General features: G+C 55.7%; 1 protein-coding gene across 1 annotated transcript in view; it reads right to left on the bottom strand.

Moving 5' to 3' along the window:
* HCN4 (hyperpolarization activated cyclic nucleotide gated potassium channel 4) overlaps positions 1–23,693 on the bottom strand; it is a 42,836-nt gene extending 19,143 nt beyond the window's left edge. The window contains exon 1 of the mRNA XM_042941465.1: positions 22,808–23,693. Within this exon, the coding sequence (XP_042797399.1) occupies positions 22,808–23,595 (788 nt within the window). The 5' untranslated portion in view covers positions 23,596–23,693. The remainder of the gene's footprint in view (positions 1–22,807) is intronic.
* Positions 23,694–24,193: the final 500 nt, after the last annotated feature.

Here is a 24,193-nt window from a genome sequence, read left to right as displayed (position 1 = left end):
CCTCAGGGTGAAGCCACCTGGCTCATCAGGAGCCCCTTTGGAGTGTGCAGACAGCACAGATAGGCACAGACCCATGTCCAGAAGGTGTGATCAATCAATCCCAGGGACCCTGCCCGAATACCAACCACCCTAGGGCTGGCCCCAAGATCTAACACTTGCACTGCCCAGCTATTTCCCTCTGCTATTAATTTAGACAGTTACACGATGATAGATAAAGGTATTAAGTCAGGAAGAAATAAGCATGTTCTCCCCCAAGAGAAATAACCTTTCAGGCATCTTTAATTCTCAACTACACAAAAGCCAGGAGGGAGTGGGAGACAAAAAGACAAGCTTTCCTCGAGTCTTCAGAGGGTCCAAAGTGCTCCTGCCAGAAGAGTTCCAGGTTTGGAAAAATATTACTTCCCAGCAAAATGTTTCCTTTGCCAAATGCAAAATGGTGCTATGAGTCAAGGAGAGGGTAGGGCCTGCTTCACTAAAGGTGGGCAAGACAGCTGTCCCACAACACACAGCTCAGGGAAGCACAGCTTCTGGAAAGGCAGCTTTGGAGAGCTCTTTTGAAAGCCATGCCATTTAGGGCCTCAAGAAAAGACTTCAAGTCAGGAGCCTCTCAGGCTAAATATTCTCATTCTAAGGCTAGTGCCAAGAGGTCAACTTCAGCTCCTTCCTTGCTCTACAGCCCACCACCCTTTCTCCAGCCCCAATACCCCTATGCCATCTGGGAGAACCCAATCTATGACCTAAGAACCCACCCCAGTCATCACACCCACTACACAGAATACAGCACATCCTGCTAATGACTCGTGGGCCCCAAGAGAATGGTTTCAGCTTCTACGGGGTGTTCCTGAGCTGTGTATACTCTCTACACAGCCTCATGCATGTCATTCAAAGACAGCTGCAGATGCTCATTAGAAGCCACAAACAGGTATCCCCATTCACACACACAGTATGGAAACACCCCTATATACACATGGCCACCATTCCTTTTCATTTAATCTCTTGGAAAAAACAAAACAAAACAAAACTGGCATAGAGAGACTACTGAGGGCCTTGTGGCCCTCTGTACATAAAGCTAATAATACACCCAGGCTAGAAGAGTTTCTAAAATTAACAGAGCGGGCGCAAAGCGGCTGGGAGTGCTGACTCGGGCAGGCCTGCCACTCCAGCGGGTTTCTACACTTTTCCCAGCTCTAGTTCCCTCAATTACAGACCAAATTTGAGACAGTAATTAACAGGAGAATGTTTGCATTTAGTGGTCTTCATAAAACCAAATTACATGAGGGAAAAACAACCATTTCCTTGCATTCTGACTAATTATTTCAATCGTGAGTTTCCAGATGCTAAGGGATATTTCTGGTGCCTGATCTGGGCTGGGGTCGGAATACTGGAGCATTCCTCCCCACAAACCACTATCCTGAAGCATCACAGAACTACCCAAAAGGCAGCATAATATAGTGGGAAGAAAGGCTTTCAGAGCCAGCCAACCTGGGTTCAACTCCTGGTTCCATCATTTACTAGCAAGTCACTTAATCTCTCAATGCTTCAGTTTCCTTGTCTGCTCAATGAGGATAATAACAGTACCAAACTGGCAGAATTGTTGTAAGAATGAAATGAATTGATGTTTGTAAAATGCTCTGGCCTATGCCTATCTGTATCACTAAGTGAGGCAACAAATTCACAGGAAAGAGGTGAGGGAGGTGAGGGAGGAAGATGAAATCTTCCAAGGAAGAGCCAAAGCAAAGCATCTACTTGGGGGTGGGGGTCGAAGGGAGCTTAGAATGATTCTGGGAGAATCCAGGAGTGGAAGTCAAGGACCACAATATTCTGTGAACGGTCAGACAACAGAACCAATCTACCTTGGCAGACAGATGCCCCGACCTCAGGGAGCTCATGGTCCAGTCAGACAGAGCACAAGGCTTAGTTAGAAGACAAGTTGAGCAATGATGTAAGAAACCATCCCAGGCAGCAGCCCATGCAGCTGAGAAGGTGAACTCCTGGTGGCCCAGAAGGGCGAGGCCAGAAAGTGTTCCTGGAGGATCTGGTCTTTGGAACCTGTCCTTGGCCTTAGAGACGACCTCTCCTTACTCTTGCAAGATGATTCCACAGACATCCAAAAGCAGGGCTGGACGAGGGGTGAGGAAATGGTTCAGCACCACGGACAGCTCCCAGCGCCAGCGAGCCCCATTCTGTTGGTCCAGCCAGGGGCGGTTTGCAACAGCCTCCCCACTGCATCCTCTGCTCCCTGGGCCCCTCTTCTTGCCAACCCCAGTGATTAGAAGCATCTCAAGTGATTCCTTAATGTCCCTGGGCTTTGTTATGGGGGCTCCTTAGTGACTGAATTCATAAAGCCTCCAAAACATTTTACATGTATCAAGCGCTTCCTTTGTGCTTTCCATGCATTACTTCATTTAATCCACACCAGCACTGAGGTGGCTGTTAACATCTGTATTTTGCAGATGATGACACTGAGGCTCAGAGAGAAATATCTACCTAAGACCACACAGCTAGTGAGGAAAAGAATGAGATTCAGAGAGGTCTGGGGGACTTGAGAGCCTGACTGCTTAGGATTTTAGGCACCTCAATGGGATGCAGGGAGGGAACAAGTCTTACTGGCATCTCTGCATCACACTAGGGAGGTAGCCTATCACAGCAGGTGTGGTCCTCTCTTGTAGACGAGAGAGGAGAAGAGATATGGTGACAGATGGTGACTACACTTATAGTGGTGAGCACTGAATAATGTATAGAATTGTTGAATCACTGTGTTCTACACCTGAAAGGAATATAACATTGCATGTCTGCTAAACCTCAATAAGAAAATTTTAAAAAGAGGCAGAAGAGAGACTTGTGAAGAGGTTTTGAGGAGACCCATCCTCCTGATGTCAGAGCCCTCTGAGGTGCTTCCTAGGTGGGGGAAGTAGCACACCTTTCAAATATTAAAAGCACCTTGGTCATCAGCAACCAGGTACAGTTGTGTGAATCTGTAAAAGGGGAAAACTAAGGTCCATGGAGGAACAGTAACATTTCCAAAACCTTGAGCTGGATGCCCCCTATTTCCCTAGCACCTCACTGCCCCTGGAGTCACGCATAATTAAATTCCACAATCCAGGGTACACACTCCATGGTAGCGTGTGGCAAGCCCTGGCAGGGAAGTCATGGACAGCCAGACTCAGACATGCTGGAGTTGGCACATGCCTGCATTAGAGGCCTTGTTCTCTCCAAAGCCAGAGGACCCTCCCGTGTCCCAGTGTTCTCAAAGATAAAAGGAAGCCCTGGCCAGCAACACACCTCACCGCGGTTTCAGCCCCATGATCCCAGGCCTGTCCTCCCTCATTCCTGGACCTTCCTTCCCACCTGGCCATCCAAGCAGGCAGGTGGCCTCTCAGCAGGCGGATGTGGCCCGAAGGCCAGCTTTGGAGGAGGTCTCATGTGCAGAAGGAACGGGGGATGGCAAAAAGCCAAGCAGCCCTTTTACACTGACACCTGGAGCATTTCATCATTTGGTCTGAGAGGAAGGTGATGGTCTCAAGGGAGCCGAGGGAAGCGAAGATAGGAGGCTCCTGATCCTGAACGCAGAGACTCAAGGACCAGACCAAGGGCCCTCTTCTTTCCTAGAGGCTGAGAGGAGTGAAGGGTAATAAAATGGGAGCAGGAGAAGTAGAAGCCGAACAGGGATGGCCTCCTTCAGCCTCCTCTTGCCCACATATGCCCATGCTTGCCCGTGAACACATATGCTCATGCACACAAATGCATGCACATGCACACACATGCACATACCTGCACACGTGCACATGCACACACCCACCCCTGAATACATTTTTGCACACGTTTCATCTATGTGCTCCTGTTAATTTTTCCCTCATACACACATGTTTGCATACATTCCCTGGGACTCCTGCCAGCTGGAAGAAAGAGTGTCAGCGTTTTGCCCATTACATTCTTTTCCATCCTTCAGGATTCATCTGAAGGGCTACTTCTTCCAGGCTTCTCCAACCTCTCACTGATGGAGCCTCAGCCCAGCCTGAGCCCTGGCTTTGGACCTCCTAGAACGCTGCATCTCCCTGAGGGCAAGGGCCTTGTCCCAGACAATGCTGACTGCAGGCCAGGGTCCCCATGCTCTCTCCCCGGTGAGTGGCACACCCAGGGCCCCATCTTCTACCCCCTCCCTCTGTGTAGACACCTCTCCTAGCGCCAGGCCTGCATTCCCACCTGCCACCTAGAGGGCCCGCTGGCTCCTGCACCCAAGTCCAAGGCTGAACTCAGCATCTTCCTCCTCAGAACTAAATGGTACAGTCAGCATTTCAATCACCTGGGCTTAAAACCACAAAGCTGTCCTCAGCTGCTTTCTCTTTCCCGCAGGCCCCATATGCAGTGACAAGTCTTGTCCAGCTTCCTCTACGATGGCTTCTGGATCTGTCCCTGACTGCTCTGTTCTAGATCAGTTCCTCACTGCTCCTCACCTGGACCCATGTCCCTGCTGCCTACCTGAATCTAGCCTCCACACTCTTTCCTTCCAACTCACATGATCTCTGGGTTATCTTCCCAAATATTATGATTACATCACTCCTTGCAAGCTTGAGCAGACTCCCACAACTACAGAAGAAAGTTGAAGCTCCAAGATCTGGCCTCGCCTGTGCCCTACTTCTCCTGCTTCCTTCCCAGTAGCCACCAGACACCCGACCCCTGGCTCTATCGCCATCCACATTCTCACTTCTCCTTCTCTTGAGAACCACCCCAGCCTCCTGAACCCCCAGCTTGTGAAATCCCTTCCCTGTTTGACTGCCTCCTCCTCCGGGAAGTTTGTGTAGCCATGCTGTGTGCCTGGGAGCAGCTGTCGCATCCTGCCCCTTTCAGCAGGCTCCCCTCTCTGCCTCCCAACAAATCACAGAAACCAGAAATCCGGGAGTCCTCGTGTCTGAGACAGGGATGGCAGCGGGGAGACCCCTTGGGTTCCCAAGCCATCCCTTGGTGTTCCAGGCCCAGCACAGACGACTGCCCCACGTGACAGTGAAGACAACGAAACTGGAGGGGGCCAGGGGCCAGTGTTTTTTGGAGACTTATTATTTGCCAGGCACTCATCTGAATACCTTATATGGATTATCTTATTTAATCCTCATAAAAACTCCACGAGGGAGATACTAGGATTGTGCCTATTTTACAGATGAGGAGACTAAGGCACAAGTTGAGAAGTTTGCTATAGATGGTGCGTCAAGAATTGAAGCCCGAAGAGCCTGCCTCCAGAATCCCACTTCTAACTACTCTACAGAAATATCAGTCTGGCTCGTAGTATTTTCCTCTCTCCCAAACTCTGTACCTCCTTCTGCTTCTCCTCCCCTCACTGAACTTGTCTCCTGTGCTCTCTTCACCTGCATCCTCCACCTCTTTACTTCCTGACCCCTCCGGCGCTTCCCTTAAACAAGCCTTCGCTGTGTCCTAAGGACGTCACTCTCCCAGGGCCACACACCTCAGCGTCGGGGGTGGGGTCGGCATCCTCCCCGCTCCACGAAGTGCCACTTCCTGCCGGCGCTGGAATGTTTTCAAGATCTTGAGAGCATCCTGTCATTTTCTGGCCATCCTGCCAACATCCATCTGCCACCCTTGGGGACCCTGGCAGTGCTGACACTTGGTTCACAACCTCCCATTCCACTCCAAACCCTGCCATCACCCTGGGTGACTTCTACTCCGTATATCAACCCAAACGCCCAGCTCCTCGGTGGCTTGGTGCCCTGACTCTAATGACCACACATCAGTCACCCGCTCCTGCAGTGTGGGATGGACCATGTCACCGTCCCCAGTTCTTCCATCTCTCGCCCCAACCCCCTTTCCCTCCAGCTCTCCTAGGAGGTCATGCTAAGTCTATTCCTTAGTGTCTGTCCCAGGAACCGTGAGTCACAGAACCCTCTGCCCCCTCTCCTCCCCTGAGACATACTGGTCCAGCTCATCCACCTTTCTCGCCCAGTCCTTCTGGCACCCACTTCACAAGGTCACACCCTGGCTCGGGACCACCATTCACCCTTTTCGTGCTTCACGAAACTGCAGAAAACCCCACCACCTCAGACCCGTCCTACTAAATATTTAAGCACCTCGGCTCCTGTGCCTCACTTTCCTCATCAAGGCTTCCATACTCAGCCGGCCTTCCCCTCCACCAGCCCAGCCTTCCAGGAGACCCTAGGAAACACCCGCCACCCTGCTCCTCCAGCAGCCATTTCAAATCACCTCCTCTCCTCAAAGCTCTGAAACTACTTTTCCGCCCATCTCAGCAGAGAACACCGTCTTCTGCTTCTTAGAGAAAAGAGAAGCCACCAGAATGTCCCCTTTCTCTTTCTGCCGCCAGACCCCTACCCTGCTTGCCTCTCCCTCATCCACCTCCCTCCTCCGGTCCCAAAGGCTTCGGTGACTCCTCCACCTGCCTCTTGACACCCATCCCCTCCCCCTCCCCAGGGATGCTGACCCATAGGTTACCCCTCCCTTGTCTGTATCTTCGGTCTCCCTCTCTACCCATCCCTTCCCATCAGCTTGTTCTCTTAAGCTCCCTTCATTAAAAAAAGTAAAATGGAACCACTCCGGATCCCCGCTGCCTTATCTCTTCTCCCCTCAGAAATGAGCCTCCTGGAAGAGGCGCCTCTCCCTCACTTCCCACACTCCTGTCGGCCCCCCAGACCAAAGCACTGGGTGCTTCGCGGTCTGTTCCTGGCTGACCCTTGCTGCGGGTCACTCTGCGGAGGCCCCTCGCCCCGCTGGGCCTTCTCCCTTTTCTCGGCCTCTCTTTATCCTTCCCCTGAAGGGGCTCCTCTTCCTCTGCAAGACCTTTAAGTGCTTTTGTTCCTCTGGGCCCCGGCCCCTTCTCTCTCTACACGCCGTCCCAGGGTGACCTCACCAACTCCCAAGGCCTCCATTGTTCGGCCTCTCTCTAAAGCTCCACACCCACGTGTTCACCTGCCAACCACCCCTTTAAACCTGCATGTTGTGCAGGAACCTCATTCTTGCCACATCCAGGCATGAGGAAACAGCTTCCTCCAAACCCTTGTGCTCCCAGCGCGTGTTCCTCCAGCCATCCAAACGCTCGGTCTAGAAACCTGGGAGACACCCTCCATCTCCCTCACCCACCGACCACCCACTCAGAGAGTCTCAGCAGCACACCACCTGGCCTATCCCGTGGCTCCTTAACTGGGCTCCTGGGCGCTGGGTGGGGCCCACATCCCGCCACCAATCCACTCTCCATGTGTTGCCAAGCCCAGAGGCCTTCTGCGCTCCCAGCTAAACCAAGTTCCTCACCGTTGCCCCCCGGGGCCATCCTGATCTGGACTCTGCCTCCTCCCCGTGTCTCATGACCCTTCCTCCTCTCGTCGCTCTGCTCCAGACATACCAGCAGCTTTCAGTGCCCCATGTACACTACGCCTCCTGTCCTCTAGGGCTTGCCTACACACTGGCGTCTGCCTGGGTCTCTCCTCCCCGCCCCTGCCCACCCCAGGCTCCTTGGCTCAGAGGCGTCATTTCTTTGTATCCTACGAAATCTGGTTAGGTGTCCCTTGCGTGTGTTGCCCTAGCATAGTGTTTATCACACCACGATGAAATGGTGTGTGTTTTCATCTCGTGGTCTATGCGCCTCTCGGAACTTGGCACAGGGCGTTCAGGGCCTTTTGCATGGTAGGTCCTGACGAATGTGTGAATGGATAGGTGAATGAATGAACGAACGCATGCCTTGGGGAACAAAGCTGAGTGACAGGTGGCCCAGCAGAAGCTGTGTGAAATGGCAGCTCACTGAGACCCATGAGGCTTTCACAGGGCCTCGGATGATCAGGGTGGAACTTATCCTGTCCAAACCCCGAAGACTCCAAGACTCCCAGGAACATCCATCAGAGAATGGCCCCCCTACCTGGTGCTGAAAACCATGGTGGAAAATTCACAGAGAAGGAAGGGCAGAGTTGAGGGGGCAAGGGGGACTAGGTGAATGAGAGGCCAGGAGACGCATGCGGGTTGGGGTTTCTGACAGAACGGGATGACAGGAGGAGCTGGTGGGGGGACACAGTGGCTTCAACGTAGGCATGACTATTTCCAGCCTGACCAGCGCAGGCGGCTGGTAGTCGAACACCCCCTCATTAAGGGCATGGCCTCTCATGAGGATTTTAAGGATTCTCCCTCCTCCCCAAATAGGCCTAGCACGGAGATCCAGGAGGTGGGGGTGGGCAAGGGGAGGGGGCGAAGGGCAAGAGCAGCAAGGAGGCTTCTCCTAGGATCTTCTCCTAGGATCCCCCTGTGTTGCCCCCACCTTGCAGATCCAGCATGAGTCTTCTGTCCTCAGCCCCGCCACATGCTCCCCGAGAGCAGAAACGATTGCTCTTCCTTTTCTGAGATGTGAACACAGAGCTGGCCCTTGGGGGTGGGTGGTGGGGCGAGGGGGGGCAGTGGCCTCTCAGTAAAACTGTCTTATCGCTAAAGAGATGGGTGGCTGTTGCTAGTGGGGGGGGGGGGGGGGAAGACTGCCAAAAATAAAAATGAAAAAACTACCCTAAAATGTTAACGCTGATCACTGCTATGTAGTGGGATTATGAGTGATTTTGTTTTCTCCATCACACCTTTCTATATTTCCTACATTCTGTTCTATTTCTAGATTCTTTATTTTCTTAAAAGTGGGCAAATACTCCCTTTATGATCAAAACTCTGAAGCCTGCCTTTAGCCGATGACCATGCCCCATGCTGGGAGGAGTCCCCTCGCGTGTGTCAGGAGACAGACACACTGGGTCCCCGGGGGGAAACTCTTAGGCAGCCAGAGTAAACACGCAGGAAATGTGTTAGCAAGACGGGGAGGTCAGGATGAGCAGATTTTTTGGAGGAGGGCAGTGATGAAGGAGGGAGGGAGGCCATTTGAAGGGCAGGTGTGATAGGCAAAGGAGACCACGTGCCCGCCCACAACACACACGTGGGCACGCACACAGGCGAGCTGGCTTCCTTGTCTTCTCTCCCTCCCAACCTTAAAAACTGGATCTTCAACCAATCCTTCCCTGCTCCCCACCCCGTCCAGGCTCCTGTTCGTCATTCTCTGAGGCGGTGCAGCCCAGCTCCCTCACCACCCCACCCCTACTGGAAGAAGCTGCCAGCAGCCTGTCTGGGGGTTGGGCGGGGTGCTCCCTGCCTGTGCCCCTGGGCTGGCATTGTAGACTCTCCCTCTCCCTCAGGCTGGAACTCCGCCATCCGGCAACCAACCAGGGCCAGGCTGGGCCCACAGGTCTGGCGTCTGAGGGCATAAACCCCCATTCCCACCGCCCACTCTTTTGACCAACCACCCTGACTTGGGGGTCTCCCCCCTGTAAAAGATGAATTGCTCCCTTCCTCCCACCAGCCTCTGGCCACTAGGGCTCTATTTTTAACCCACCTCAAACCCTCTGACTCAGAATCACAGGGCTCCCAGGTAGCTGCTCCCTCAGCCGGCAGCCTGGGGCTGCCTCCAAAACAGATTCGGCACCAAGGGCATCTGGTGCTTGGTTTATGGGTGGCTAGCTGGGATTTGGGCGCATTTTTATTTTCTAATTTTTCTATGTGACTTGAGGAACAAAATTTGTTTTTGTTTTTGAAGTCCCAAAGAAGACCCATTCCCCCGTCTCTTTGCGCAGTCCCTCCCTGTCCTGGGGCTGAGGCCCTAGCCTTTCAGCATACAGCGAGGCCTAGACTCCGCTATTCCCCAAGCAGAGGTGAGCTGAGGGCTGTAACTGATGGAATCTTCCCCTTCTGTGATCTTTCAATCATACAGCACAGTGCTTCACAAACCTTAATATGCACACAAATCACCTGGGGCTTTCACCAAGACACAGACTGGGATGTACTAGGTATGGGGTGGGGGCTGAAATCGGCATTGCTGATAGGCTCTCTAGTGACACCGAGGCGGCTGATCCAGGGACTACACCAAGGAGCCAGGCTATAGCATATGGTAGGGAGGTCAGGCATTCTAGTGTTTAAATACCTGGCTGTGTGGCCTTGGAAAGATCACTTAACTTCTCTGAGCCTGTTTTCTCATGTGCACAATGAGAACATTAATCCCACCTCACAGGATTCTGGGAGAATTCAGTGAGATATTCATAATCTGCTACACAGTGTAAATACTCAGCACATGCAGGCTGTTACCATCACCATTATTATTCTTGTGACCACTAACATGCAGGTCCTGGCCTGAGGGCTATGGGGATACTGACGTGTGTGGACTGGTCCCACCACAAGGAGCCCTCAGTGTGGTGGATGGACAGACCCACCCCACACGGGAGCTGATGATCCGGACCAGTTCCATGGGCAGATGAGGCCATAAGCCGGCGGGGGCAGGTAGTGAGGGGATAGTTCTCACTATAGCTGAGAGGGGATAGCTGGAGGGGAAATTCAGCCAGGCTTGAGACAGGGACAGAGAAACAGGGAGCAGCACGGCCTGCTGGGCACTAAAGCCCCACACAGGACATGGCCCGAGTGTGTCCACTGGTCAGGAAGGTCAGTGTTGTGGTTACGGGAAGGCGGTTTACGCTGCACAGCAGAAGGAATCTAGGCCAGGGGCACACGAGTCTTCGGTTCTAGTCCCCTCTCCATCTCTCACTTGCTGTGTTCCCCGAACAAGTCCCTGCCTCTCATAATCCTTTTCTCAGTTTCCCCACTAATGAGAGAGGATGGAACCAGCCGATCTCTGAAGACTCGCCAACTCCATGCATCTCTGCAGTGCAGAGGCTAGAGGCCAGCCAAGGGCAGCTGGCCAGATGGAGAGCTCGCTGAGAGAGAAGTGTAAACCGTAGAGAACTCTGACACCCCGTCCCCCAACCCAACACTGGTCTGCAGAGAAGACGGGGGCCACCCGAAGGCCAGACTGAGAACCCATAAAGTTTGCAGAGGAAGAAAGTTCCTCCAGGCAAGGGACTGTGGCTGCACCTCCTCAAAGGCACAACTGAGCACGGGCCCCGCCATAAGGAATACCAAGATATCAGCCCATCGCTCCTCCGATGGGCTCACACTTCCTCTGGAGACCCTCAGTCTGTGCATGCACAGATACGCTAATGTAAGAGGAAGCACACATAGACACACACATGTGTACAGCAGGGGTCATCTACGTTCTAGCGCTCCGAGCTGCCATGATGCTGTGTGCCTTCAGGCTAGCGACCTAACCTCTCTGAGCTTCACCCAGCTCACAAGACCATTTGGGGAAAAATGGGGAGGGAACTGGCAGTTGGAGAACTTACCCGCCCAGCTGACAGGAAACAAAGAAGGCTCAAGCACAGCTGTCCCCTCTCAGGAGAATGGAACAAAAATAGCGTACTGCTGTGGAGTAGCACGTGAACTCAACCTCGGGGGAACTCAGGTAGGGGCGCTCACCTGCTCCTGAGCGAGGGAGCACCAGTGTGAAGGGGGAAATGAGATGGATTCAGGGCAGAAGTGGTGCTCCGGTGACAGATGAAGCTAACAAGGACAAGGACGCCACGGGAGGGCTGCCCCACAGAAAGTAGCTAAATATTGACTCTGGGAGGGTCTACATGGCCCCCTTCTCACTGGGATGGGGGTTCCCTGGAGGCACCTGGGCTCTTGAGAACATGAGCCAGATGGGACTCCGCTGCCTTCCATCTAGGAAAACACAGTGTGACAAGGACACAGAGTGAGGGCCATGTTCCCTGGGGTCCCGCCAGCCTCCGGGTTTTACAATTCTGATTGCTAACAGAAGAAAAGGTAATGACTCCCCGGAGAGGGGCCTATCATAAATGGGCTCAGATGGCGGGCTGGGGAGCAGGCATTTCACCCCCAGGCTCTGGGGAGCACCGGAGGGCTAAGGCAGACGAAGTGTACTCAGAGAGCTGCAGACTGCTTGCGCGGAGAGGGCCTTAGGGGTGCCCAGCTCACTGGCTCCTAAAGTGACAGAAGTAGAATCATCTGGGTGCTCCCCACAATTCTACCCATGCCAGCCCCACACAGGGAGGCCCAGGCATCCGTAATTGCATACAGCTCCCAGGGGTCTCTGCAGCCTGCCGATTTCAGCTCTGGGGTCTTGAGAAAACCCAACCCCTCTCTGGAAGCATTTTCAGATGAGGAAAGGCAGGCGCAGGGAGGTGAGGCCTCGGCTCAGTCCTCACAGCTGGACGGGGCAGAACAGAGTATTCACTGGTCTCTTATGATGGGGGGAAGGTCTGAAGTGGGGAGCTCGGCTTGTCCCCAGAAGCTGTGGAGCAACACAGAGGGATGAGGACTCCTCAGAGCCTCTGGGACAGGATGAACAGCTTGTCGCATCTCCTTCCCCTGCCAGTTCCAAAGCCGAAGGTGCTGCTGGCCTGCCCCGAGGACCCCTCCAGTCACAGCTGTCTACTACGACCTGTGCTCTCCACGGATCCTCACATCTAAACTCCTCCGAGGCCAGGTCTGAGCTTCTAGGAGGGGAAGACTGGCCCCCAGGAGAGATGGCTGGAGGAGAGCGGTGTGGGGTTTGCCTAGGGAACAAGAAAGCCTGCTCTCCACTCCCACAGGGGCCATGGTCTAATGGCGGAGCTCAGCAGACCACACGGATGCCACACAACATACTAGGGAGCCTCCGGCCTGGCCCCCAGCACTGAGGGCTAGCAGAGCCTCTGCAGAAAGAGCCCCGTGTGTAAGGAATTCCCACGTCCCCAGGAGCCAGGGGCTGCACAACTCCAGGATCAGGCCCCGATAGGCCTCGGCGGAGTCTCCAGAAAGCGGGAGGGAGGTTCTCATCAGCTCTACTCATCAGCTGTGCTGTCCCTGCCCTGCTGGCTCAATTTGTACTAATGGGGTCAGGATTACGGGTTCAATACCTATTTGGGCAATTAGCTTTGCTCTCTTCTCAACCTCAGACGGAGGCCTGACCCTGGACACTGAGACAGGAAAGGACTTTGTTGAGGTCATACAGTGGAACAGGAAGGGGGTCAGGAGGCCAAACTCGGCGTGGAAGGGGTGGGCAGTTATAAGTCGGGAAAGCTCAGGATGAGAGGATCTGGGGGCTCCAGGGTGGGCCAGCCCCGATGCTGCACACACAGGCCCTAGCTGTGGAGTCTTCCCGGCTAGACCATGTTTCTTCTATAAGGTGCTGGTGGCCCTGTAGGCTTGTCTTTCCTGTCCCTGCAGAAAAGAACAAGCACCTCGTATCCTCTGACAGACTATATAGGTGGGAGAAACCCCTGGCTGCCTTTGGCGATGAGTGGCCGGGGACACACGTTAATCATTGACAGGGGCTGCTCCAGCTTGCAACAGGGAACTGCAGGGTAATTACTTCTGGGCTCCAGGCCACACGCTCAGTGACATTAATGCGGTGGCAACACCTGCCTTCCAGGCTGAGTACAGCAGGGAAACAGGGTCTTCTCAGAGGTTGTGCAGCTGGGGCCAGGAGAGCCGCCTGGGCCACAAGAACCCAGACGGTCCAGAGGGACGCACATACGCGTGCAAACATATGCACACATACTCAGCATCAGGGGCAAGACCCAGGGCAGTGGGGTCACAGTCCTGAAGGGTGAAGGGCAGAGCTTAATGAGTACAGGTCCGAAAAGGCAGATTTGGGGGCGCCTGGGTGGCAACTTGGGCTCAGGTTATGATCTCGCAGTTCGTGAGTTCGAGGCCCACATCTGGTGAGCTCGAGCCGCACTTGGGGCTAGGCACTGACAGTGCAGAGCCTGTGTGGGATTCTCTCTCGCTCCCTCTCTCTCTGCCCTTTGCTCACTCGCACTCTCTCCCTCCTCTCAAATAAATAAATAAATCTTAAAAAAAAAAAGGCAGATTTTGAGTGACCTGCTCTTAGTGCTTGCCAACACCCACCCCAGCCCCTTAGCTCCATCTCCCAGAAACCTACTTACAAGAAAGTGTGCTGAATGGTTCTCTCTTTCCTTCAAATCAGCTCAGATCTGCTTCCTCCAGGAAGCCTTCCCTGACCATCAATCCATAGTGATCTACCCGAAGAGGCGCTGAAATCCTGTTCGCTTCTTTGCCAGGTAGGTAGTGACCCCCATCCACCATAGTGGGTGAAAGCGGTCTTGGGATGGAGCATCTGGTCTCTGAGGGGGCGTGACCCCCCCATCCCCCTCCACCTTAAGCTTGCCCCCCACCAGGCCCAGAAGACAGCGTATTAGCCAGCCCCATGTTATGCATTAATGTCTGAAAGCCTCTCCACGTAGACATAACACGTCCACCCACACAGATAAATGCTTAGACAGACACAAAATCATCAGCAGCCAATTATCAGGCCCCCACAGCCGCCGTGAGCAGACCCGGAGGCCCCGCTGCTGGCTCCACAGTTTGTGGAGCGGGGAGTGCGGTGGCCCGTCGGGAGCCCCTCCGTCAAGCCGCCACACGCCTCTGCCCAGCCCCGAGCACGGCTGTGCTGGAGCCCCGAGCCGGCTGCCTGGCTGGGAAGACAGACACCGGCCCCAAACAATGCAGGAGCAGAGTGGGGCGGGGAGCCGTCACGTGTGAGATTTGGTGGCTCCGGCGTCGGCAGCAGTGGCACTGTTGTTTATTTATAATTTGTACTTTACCTCCCAGAGAGGACCGGAGGCAGCTGGCTCAGATGCTAAGGGGTGTAGGCGCTCAGGGAGCCTGAGAAAGGGGAAGGGCACAAGGTGGGCTGGGCCACACGCCCACCTTGCCCAAGCCCTGGACGCCTCAGCAAGGTACTGGCGTTGGTTCTGGGACTCTGTTGGAGGGCTCCAGTTCCTGACCTCAGACCAAGGCCTTATCTTGGTCTCAGGCTGAGCCCTGAGCCTGGTCACAGCGTGGGCCCAGACCGTGGCCTCAGAACCTCCACCCTGGACACACACTGAGTCCTAAACCAGGACTCCGCTTCCTCACTTCTCTGGAGGATGTGAGGAACAGACCACGTGACCACCTATTTCTCTGGTGGAGAGAACACAGATGCCACTGACCACTCGTCCCCTTCCCCTAGGAACCCTAATCGCCCCTATTGAAGAAAGGTGCATCAACAGCATCTGGCTATGGTGGCAAAATCCCAACGGCCTCCACACCAGTCAGGATCCTGGTCCAGCATCCCCAGGGGCGGAGCAGCCCCAGCGTGGGGAGTCAGGGCAAGCATGTCTCAGTCTGAAGTTGCTGATATGGAAAGACTCCCTTCTCACTGGATAAGCTTAAATTAAAAAGGGACTCTGAAAATACCCATGATCTCAAAATTCAGGCATGGAGCTGGGGCAAGCAGAAAAAGCTCCAGTGAGAAGACCATTCAGGACCTCTGGCTGGGGTCTAGGGGTGGACTGTGGAACTTTATGATCTTTGCAGCCAGATGTTACATAACCCACTTGGGTTCTGGTTTCATCTCTGACGTGGATTTATTCTGTGACCCTGGGCCAGTGGCTTCCCCTCTCTAGTCCTCTGCTCCCCTTTTATTTTAAGTTTTTCATATTATTAGAGACAGAATGCGTGAGCGGGGGAGGGGGCAGCAGGAAAGAGAGAGAGAGAATCCTAAGCACCCTCCACACTCAGTGCGTAGGCCGACTCAGGGCTCTACCCCACGACCCTGGGATCCTCACCTAAGCCGCAGTCAAGAGTCGGATGCTCATCTGACTGAGCCACCAAGGCACCTCTCTGCTCCCCTTTTATAAAATAAAGGCTTTCGACCAGGAGCTTGCTAAGGCCTGTCCAGATCTGGTATTTCTGAGGCCTGTTAAATTTCCCATGCCAGCGCAGCCCCATCTCCTACAGCCCCTCTTCACCGATAATGTGTGGTCAAACATTGTCTCCTGTTTTTATTCTCAGGAGAATGTTTTCTTGAACTACTTTTGTAGTCCAGCTTTTTAAAGCTAACAAAAAGAGAAGAAGAAGGAGACAAAGAGGGAGGAAGGAAGGAAGGAAAGAAGGAGGAAAAGAAGGAAGGGAGGGAGGAAGGAAGAAAGGAAAGAAGGAAAGAAGGAAGAAAGGAAGGAAGGGAGGAAGGAAGAAAGGAAGGAAGGAAAGAAGGAAGAAAGGAAGGGAGGGAGGGAGGAAGGAAGGGAGGGAGGGAGGGAGGGAGGGAGGAAGGAAGGGAGGGAGGGAGGGAGGGAGGAAGGAAGGGAGGAAGGAAGAAAGGAAAGAAGGAAAGAAGGAAGAAAGGAAGGAAGGAGACTCAGTTTCTTTATCTGGAAACTGGGGGTAATAGAACCTATTGTTCAGGCCACTGTGAAGAGTAAATAAAATATGAGACATAAAAGCTTCTAACAGTTTGGTACATGGTACAGATAGTTCACAAATGGTAGCTATTGATCTGTGAATCCACCTGGCTTTAGTTGGTTTGAATCTAGGGTTGTAAACTCAGAAGCCTACAGGGGTCAGGTAGCTAAACGTGCATAAATGACACGACTGGGACCTTAGGGACAGTGGGCAACTGAAGAGCAAAAGTCACACTAAAGGGGGCAGCCTCTTGTCTGCTCCAGCTGCCTGCTATGGTGTGGGACATGGGGCCAGAACTGCCAGAGCTCTCCAGAGCTTTCTTCTGTTCAGAAGCCCGAAAGCCAAATTTTTATGTTACATCTTTCCATTTTAAAACACTGTCTCTGAGTTGTTATGACACACCATGATGCCCAAACAGAACACATCTGGGCGCTGTATTTGGTCCCTGGGATGCTGCTTAGCAACTTCTCGTCTAAGTACTGCTGTCACATCTTGAGTACCTTTGGTGACGGGGTACTCTCCACCTCTTTGTGCTGCTTCCTCCCCAATTCTGGACAGGTGCCGATGATTAAGAGTGTCTTTGAGTGGCCTCCTAGGCTTTGGGATCACAGATCTCCAGGGCCCTGGCAATGCTTTCCCAGTAAAGCCTGCCTGGCAGAGAACATCCTCTCCAAAGCCAAGGCAATGCCCCTGCCCTCCCCATGGCCTGCTCTGGCTGACGAACGTGGATTCTTCAACATCCCCTGGGCCCAAGCAGGACCGCCTGGCCGGCCTTAGTAGCCCTTCTATTAATTAGCAACTGGCAGTGGCAGCTTTGTCAGAGCCCTTGAGCCAAGGGGTGTATGTGCTGGAGCTGGCCGCCTCCTTGGTTGAACGACAAGCCCCTCCTCCCCGCCAGAGCGACCGGGGCTGCACCTTCTACTCTGGGTGAATTCCCCCATGATGGCCAGTGTTGTGACAGGGGCCGCTCGGGCTGTGAGGACACTGCCAGCTCTGTCATCAGTATGTAGACTTGTGCCTGCCAGGGTGGGAGGGGGCAGAGAGAAGTGACAAGTCCCACCCACCAGGGAGGCTGCTAGGCATGGCGTGGGGCAGTGGACGGGGCATTAAGATTCAGACAAGGCCCCTCCACCACAATCTCAAGGCACCAAGGCAGCCGCTGTTACTGGATGTCTCTTTCTCTTCCCGGGCAGCCACTGCCAGAGACATCTCACACTGACCCTCTTACCCTGACACCTCTGGACTCTCTCACTGACATCTGTCCCTTCCCAGAAACCTCCCTGCAGCACAGCAGTCACTGCACTCCCTGTCCCTGCTCCTCCAGCCGGGCCCGTTCCTCTGGCCTTTGAATGGGAGAGAAGGCACCCAGGCAAGGGGACAGGATGGATTCATAAGGGTCCTCTGACCACCTGGCCTGCCCCTGTTCCTCCCATCCCAACAACCAGCATCCAGGGCCAGCAGGGTCCAAGCCGCAGTGCAGGCGGGGAGGCGGGTCTGTGAATCCAGCTCTCCCAGGCTTGCGGCTGACCTCTGTGGCGGAGGGCTGCTCAACCCAGTTCACAGAATTCACCCTGCTGTGCTCAGTGCTAGAGGCCAACTGGAGAAGACAGAGTCTCTGCCCTCAGGGAACTCAGTCAGGGAGCGTGGGACGAGCATAGAATATACACCCAATCTGAACCCCGGTCCTACAAGCTTGGCTCTGGGCTGGGCACCAGCAGCATAGCATCACCTGAGCACTTATCAGAAACACAGAATGTCAGACCCCACCCTATTTCTGACCTAATGAGTCCGAATCTATAGTTTAATAAGATGCCCAGGTGAGCTGGATGCCATGGCGATGTGAGAAACACTGCATTGGAACAAACACAGAGCTCCATCCAAATGCCCGGGGGTGTGTCAGGCAGGGACAGACGGATGATGGTGGCCGTGGCGGCCTGAGAGGACATCCCAGAAGACCCAGGGGCCCTACAGCGTGGGAGAGGAGGGCAGAGGGACAAGCAGACAGGCAGGCAGACATCCCAGCCCTGTGTGAGGCAGGCCACCTGACAGCCCAAAGCGTCACAGCTCACAGAAGCTAAGGGAACAAGCAGGGGCAGGGCTGGGCAGGGGAGCAGCCCCCAGCCTCATCACATGGTAGTCAGCCCACGGACTGAAGTCTTGCAAGGGGAGAACCTGGAGCCCAGCCCTCCCCGCCCAGACGGTGCAAGGGGCCTGGCCCCATGGGCCTTCTGTGCACCTCGCATCCGGGGAGCACCTCAGCCCCGAGCTGGGTGCTGGCTTTTGCCACCAGCCCAGCCTCATCAGGTCGAACACGTCCTCATCCCTGGAGAATCCCGCTGCCCACGGTGCCAGCTGACAGCACCGCCCAGGCAGCTCACCTTGGAATTCCCCTCTGCACCAAGGCGCCCTTCCCCCTCCCCTGGCGCCGCAAGGCCTGCAGCTCTTTTCGGCCTGGCTCTCTACCCTACAACACATGGAGGGAACACCTATATTCCTATGGTCCCGTTAGCAGGAGCAGCATTCTTGCGCAATGGCCTCCAGCAAGGCCCACCCAGGAGGGACCCCAGAACCCCCACCCCCATCCTACCCAGGGCCAGGGCCCTCCTTCCTCCTCACCACCTCCTATGCAAATAGTCCTGCCCAGGGTTGGAGAGGAGAGGGATGGGCGTGGGACTGAGGAAACAGAAAAGTAACTAGTCCCCAGAGTGCCTCCTTCAGGCATCTGACTCTGCTCCATTTTCATTTCCATCCCACCAGCAGTGGGAGGCCCAGGCCTCAGGCTACAGAGGGCCCCAGGGAAGGCTAGCTCTAAGAGGCTGGCACTTGCCCCTGCCAGACCAGGACTCTTTCTGGAATGGTCTAGATAGAGTGGGGTTCACAACCTACATGGTTTTCAAGTTAGGGAGTCCACAGACCCCAGAAATTGAGCGTCATATTGTGTCTGGATACATGTGCCTTTTTCTCAGTAGAGACCCTATAGTTTCCAGCAGGTTCTCACTTAGGTCTCTGACATAGGTTCAGAACCACTGGTCTGAGCCAAGGATAGAGGCCCATCTGGTCCACTCAGGACTGAGGGAAGGAGGCAGTGAGAGCGGGGGCAGCGTGGCTCAAAGCAGCATCACTGGGCTCTGACAGCACACCGGAGCTGCTTACGTCGAAAGGGTGATCACAGTTGTACGAGTCCTGTCTGACACGAGCAACAAGATTCCCATTTCTCTAGGTGGGAAAACTGAGGCTCAGAAAAAGCTCACAACCCAAGCAGGGCCCCATAGCAGACAGGGCTGGGCAGGTGATAGGAGGTGGGCAATGGCAGTGCCTGGGGCCAGGGACCAGCACAAGAATTCAGTCTGAGGCCACCTTTGGGACTTATCAGGGCACTGGCCCAGGTTCCATGACTTCAGAGCCCAGCTGTTTCTGCTCCAAGGAAAGGACCTTTTAGGGCCCTTCCCTTCCTTACTTTTCCCTTCCTCACAGCCTCAGAAGGCTCAGGCTAGAAGAGGGAAGGGCAGAGGGCTGACAAGAGCCGAGCTTCTCCACTCTCAAGGCCAAACTGGAGTTTGGGGCACAGGAGTAGCTCCAGAACAGACACCCCACAGAGGGACTTCTGCGCCAGCCCACATGTCTACCCACACAGCCCCAAGACATCTGCACAGACAGACACCTAGGCGTACACACCCCCAGGCAGACCCCCCCTGGGCCTGACACTTAAAAGCCCAACAGGCTTCTGGGTCACCACTCCTTTCCTCTCTCTTTGAAAACACACTGTTTTATTTGTTTCGGGTTTGCACTGCCAAGCCCGGGTCCCAGGACATGGCTCACATGGAAGGGAGGACCCATCCAGGATCCAAGGGTCCAACAAAACCTTAATTAGCAGTCTCAAAAGGCGACTGGGGAAGGGGAGGCCAGACAAACCCACAGAACCTGGAGGAGCCATGGAGTAGCTGGGGTCATGGTAAAGAAAATCACAGGAAGCCAAGAAAAGCCGAGTGTTAATCATGGCCCGGGTTCTGCAGGTCCCTCAGAGCACAGTCTACTCCAGCCCTTGGAAGAGGCACCCAACCTTCCTCCCCCAGGAATGGGAGATGCCGGAAGCAGCCCATGACAGTGAGCCCTGAACTCCAAACCACAAACTCAATCTATCATGGTTTGCTGGCGATTCTTTATTAAACCAATTCTGCTGGATCAATGCTTCCTGCCCGTCAAAATGATGAATAAATCCTCAACTGGCCTGAGCAATGCTTGCAGAAGCTCTTGTGAAGGCTGAGCTAGGCAGTGGGGATTGGCTCTATATAGAAGCCCAAGCAAAGCCAGTGGCTGAAACTCAAAGGACTGAGGCTTGGGGTGCTGAGGGTGGGGGTGACACTAGTTTGGTGGGTTTCCTAAGCTCAGAAAACTTAGCCAGGCCCTTGCCTCTTTGACCTTGTGTAGATGAGACCAGCTATTTTGGCCTAGAGGTATGACCACTGCTCCTCCAGATGCACAGAGACAGTCTTTCTTGGATTTCTTTTCTTACACTCCACTCAGCCCCAGACAGCTACAAGGCTGCGCACAGAGATGTGTGCTTCCGGCTACGGGTCCCTGTTGCTTGTTGCACAAACCCAGATTCAAAGCCCAGTCTGACCCTTATCCTGTCGCCCATTTATCAATCGTGCAGCATCCACCCTTACCTACCCCCACCCCCACCACCCCTGCTCCGCCATGTCCTGGGCAGCCTGCAGTTAGTGAGAGATTCTGCAGTAGGGGGACTGCAGACAGAACATGCCAAGATGGGCAGAGTAAGATCAGGAAGGCGGCGGGGAACTTCCCATTGATGCAAACAACCCAGCTCTTCACCATCCAAGGTAAGGAAGGTCCAGTTCCCAGAAGGTGCTCAATCAAAGCCTATGTTCTACAGAGGTCAGGCACGCCTGGGGCTTCCCCCTTGCACTCCCACATCCCAGGTGATGAGAACCTTGAACAGAGACTCTCAGACACGGAAGACAGCGAGGAAATGAACAAGGGGAGGGAAGGCCCCTCAACAATCTCAAGCGGTTGATATTGGCACAGCCCACCTGCTACCACCTCCCAGAAGTTCAGAGGGAGGAGCAGAAACCCAGGACAACCAGAGGGTGCAGGAAATACAACCCCTACCCGCTCCTCCCTAGCTCAGGCTGGGATCCTTCAGTCCCAGTACTGAGCAGAGGGAAGGCCACACTTTAGGAACCTGGCCCTGGGAACCAGCTACAGTTCCTGATGGTCTCTGTTCACTCAACTTGAAGACTATGCCTGTCTGTTTAGCCTGTCCTCTGGCCTCCCACACCCTCTAGAATGGGAACCTTGGGTATTAGGGTTAGGAAGAACAGTCCCTCAAAAAAAGAAAGGCGGGGGGGCTCTGTTCACCACTATTTTAAGCCATCGAGTGTTGCCTGACTGGTCACTCCCAGCACGAGAAATCTCTCTCATTGGATGGAAAATGGCTTTGCTCTCATTACAAACCTGGCTTCCCTGGAGTTTGCAAAGAGGGCTCTGGGTTGGCAAAATGCTCATTTATATTGGCAGGCAAGCAGGGTAGGCAGGGAAGGGAGCTAAATAGGGGGCAGGGCTCAGAGAGAGAGAGAGAGAGAGAGAGAGAATAAATTAGACCCAGTTTTAAATGGTGAATGTTTTCAGACCCTCACTTCTGTCCTATGTATCAGGAAAGCTCAGGGGGGAGGGGGCACTGGGGGACCTTAAGATCTTGACTGGGATAGGGGGGCATCCCTTATTTCAACTTTAGAGGCAATCACCAATCTCCTGTTTTGCAGATACCCCCACAGGCTCCAAGTGGTATCTACTCGGTCAGTGGCATCTGACTCAGGTGATGGAGGAGGGGGCAGGGTCCTTTTCCCTGACTGGCAGTTACACCATGTGTTTGGGGACCCATGACTGAACCATGAGAGTCCTAGTAGCTGCTGGAGCTTGGACTGGGGTGACAATGGGGCACAGGATGAGCCTGGGGTTACAGGACAGCTGCTTGTCAGTCAGGACACCAGGCATCTTCTCTGACCACTATGAGCAAGGTCATTCTGTCCTGCCAGTCTGGATGCCAGGTGCCCAGGGTGCCTGCTGCTGGCCCACCACTTGGCATGAGGGTCTGGGCCCAGGGTTAAGGTGGGCATGGTGGGCTTTTATCCTGGACTTGAGGCCCCAGTGACCTCACTCCTCCAGGGGCCTAGCTCTCCCTCCCCAGCTGCAGCTTCCCAAGGCACAAGAAGGAGATCCTAATGCTTGGGGTCAGTACCCAAGGAGCTGGCCCCTCTGCCAAGAGGTCTGTTTCTCTTCGTGGCCCTGCTCTTCAGGCTGAATGACCTGGAACTGCCTCTAGGATGGCCACCCTGACTCTGCAGCCCAGAACAGGGAGGTGGGATGTGTGGCTTAAAGTGGCAGAGCCATATCCTGGCTGCCGGCAGGGCTAGGCCAGGCTCAGAACACCTTTTTAGCCTGCCTCTAGTGTGGCCTAGACCCCAAGAGGGTGAGGACTGGAGCCCGGAACAGAGAAGAAAGTTCCCAGCGCGGTGCAGGAGGAGGTCTGGGGGTGTCTTGGTGCCTAGAGGCGCCCCACTTCTCTCGGAGCTCCCCGCGGGAAGAAGGAAAGTTAACTCTGGCTGAGAGGCAGGGCTGAGAGAGGAAGCATGCCTGCCACCGCTTCAGGGAACCCATAGGATCGCCTTGGCCTCCTTACCTGAAGTCGCTGTAGGGGTGGATAATCCAAAATCCGGCCGACTTCACCCTCTCCTGCTCGCGCTCCACGGCTTTCTGGCTGCCAAACATCCTCAGGGAGAATTTGTTGACCCCGGGCTGGAGCATTGCTCCGAACTGGCGCTGCATGAAGCCGGCCTGGCCCAGGCGCACCTCGGCCTCGGGGAGGATCTGGTCGCCGGCGGCCGCGCCTCCCTCCACTTTGATAGCAGTGTCCACCGAGGGCTGCTCGCAGGAGGCGGAGGCCGGCTGCGGCTGCTGCTGGGGCGGCGGCGGCGAGGCTGCGGGCTGCGCCGAGGCGCCGGGGCGCTCGGGCTCTGCCGCCAGGCCCGGGGGCGTCCTGTCCTCACCGGGGGACGCGTCGCCCTCGGCGATGAGCCGCCGCTCCTCCGCGGAGTCATGCAGGTGCCCGTGACTGCTGCCGCCCCCTGCTCCGGAGCCGCCGCCGCCGCCCCGGCTGCCCAGCGAGGCCAGGCTCCCGCGGAAGCGCCTGCAGTCGCCGTTGGTGCTGGACTTGCCCGAGCCGCGGGCCGGCCCCTCGCCGTCCGCCGCCCCGAGGGCCGCGCCCCGGGGCTCCGTGCCGCCCGCGGCCGCCGAGGGTGAGGGTGAGGGCAGCGGCCGCAGCCGGATGCTCCTGCGGCTGGGGTCCTGGCGGCCCCCAGCCCCCTCCTCCTCGGCGTCCTCTTCCTCGTCCATGATCCACGCCTTGGCCCCCACCTGCTGCGGAAGGCTGTAGAGCCGCTTGCGCATGGACGGCGGCAGCTTGTCCATGGCGCCAGGGGCCGGGGCCCGGCCGGGGCAGGGGCGCGGGTGCGGCGCCGCCGACCCGCTCCAGGTCCGCCCGCCGGTCGGTCCGCCAGCGGGGACGCGTTCTCCGCCGCCTGCTCCGGACCGCCTTAGGCGCCCATGCTCGGGGAGGCTGGGTGCCGCGGGGAGGCTCCCAGTCCCGCTCCGGGTCCCCCGGCTCGCAGCGCTGCGCCTCCTCCCGGGCCGGGCTGGGCGCGGGGACCCTGCGCTCCCTCCCTCCCTCCCTCCCGCGTTCGGGGGCGCGGCGCGCGGCCCGGCTCCAGGCGCCCCGCCCCCGCGGGGAACAATGGGCGCGGGTAGAAGCGGCGCTGCGGCCGCGGCGCTCGGAGAACCGCTCTGGAGCGCAGAGCGCACGACCCGCGCGCCTCTTGGGCGTGCGTCCCGCGGGCCGGCGGGCTATCAGTCTGTCCCGCCGCCCCGGCTTTGTGGCCAGCCACTCGCGAGCTCGCCTCGCCTCCTCTGGCCGAGCCCGGCCGGCCCGTCCCGGGGCTCCCGCCGCAGCCGAGCGGAGCCCAGCGGCCCGCCGGGCTTACATCAGCGGCCGCCTCCCCCGGAGCGCCCT

Source organism: Panthera leo, chromosome B3 (assembly GCF_018350215.1).
Source record: "Panthera leo isolate Ple1 chromosome B3, P.leo_Ple1_pat1.1, whole genome shotgun sequence".
Lineage (NCBI taxonomy): Eukaryota > Metazoa > Chordata > Mammalia > Carnivora > Felidae > Panthera > Panthera leo.
This window is presented reverse-complemented; position numbering and strand designations above follow the sequence as displayed.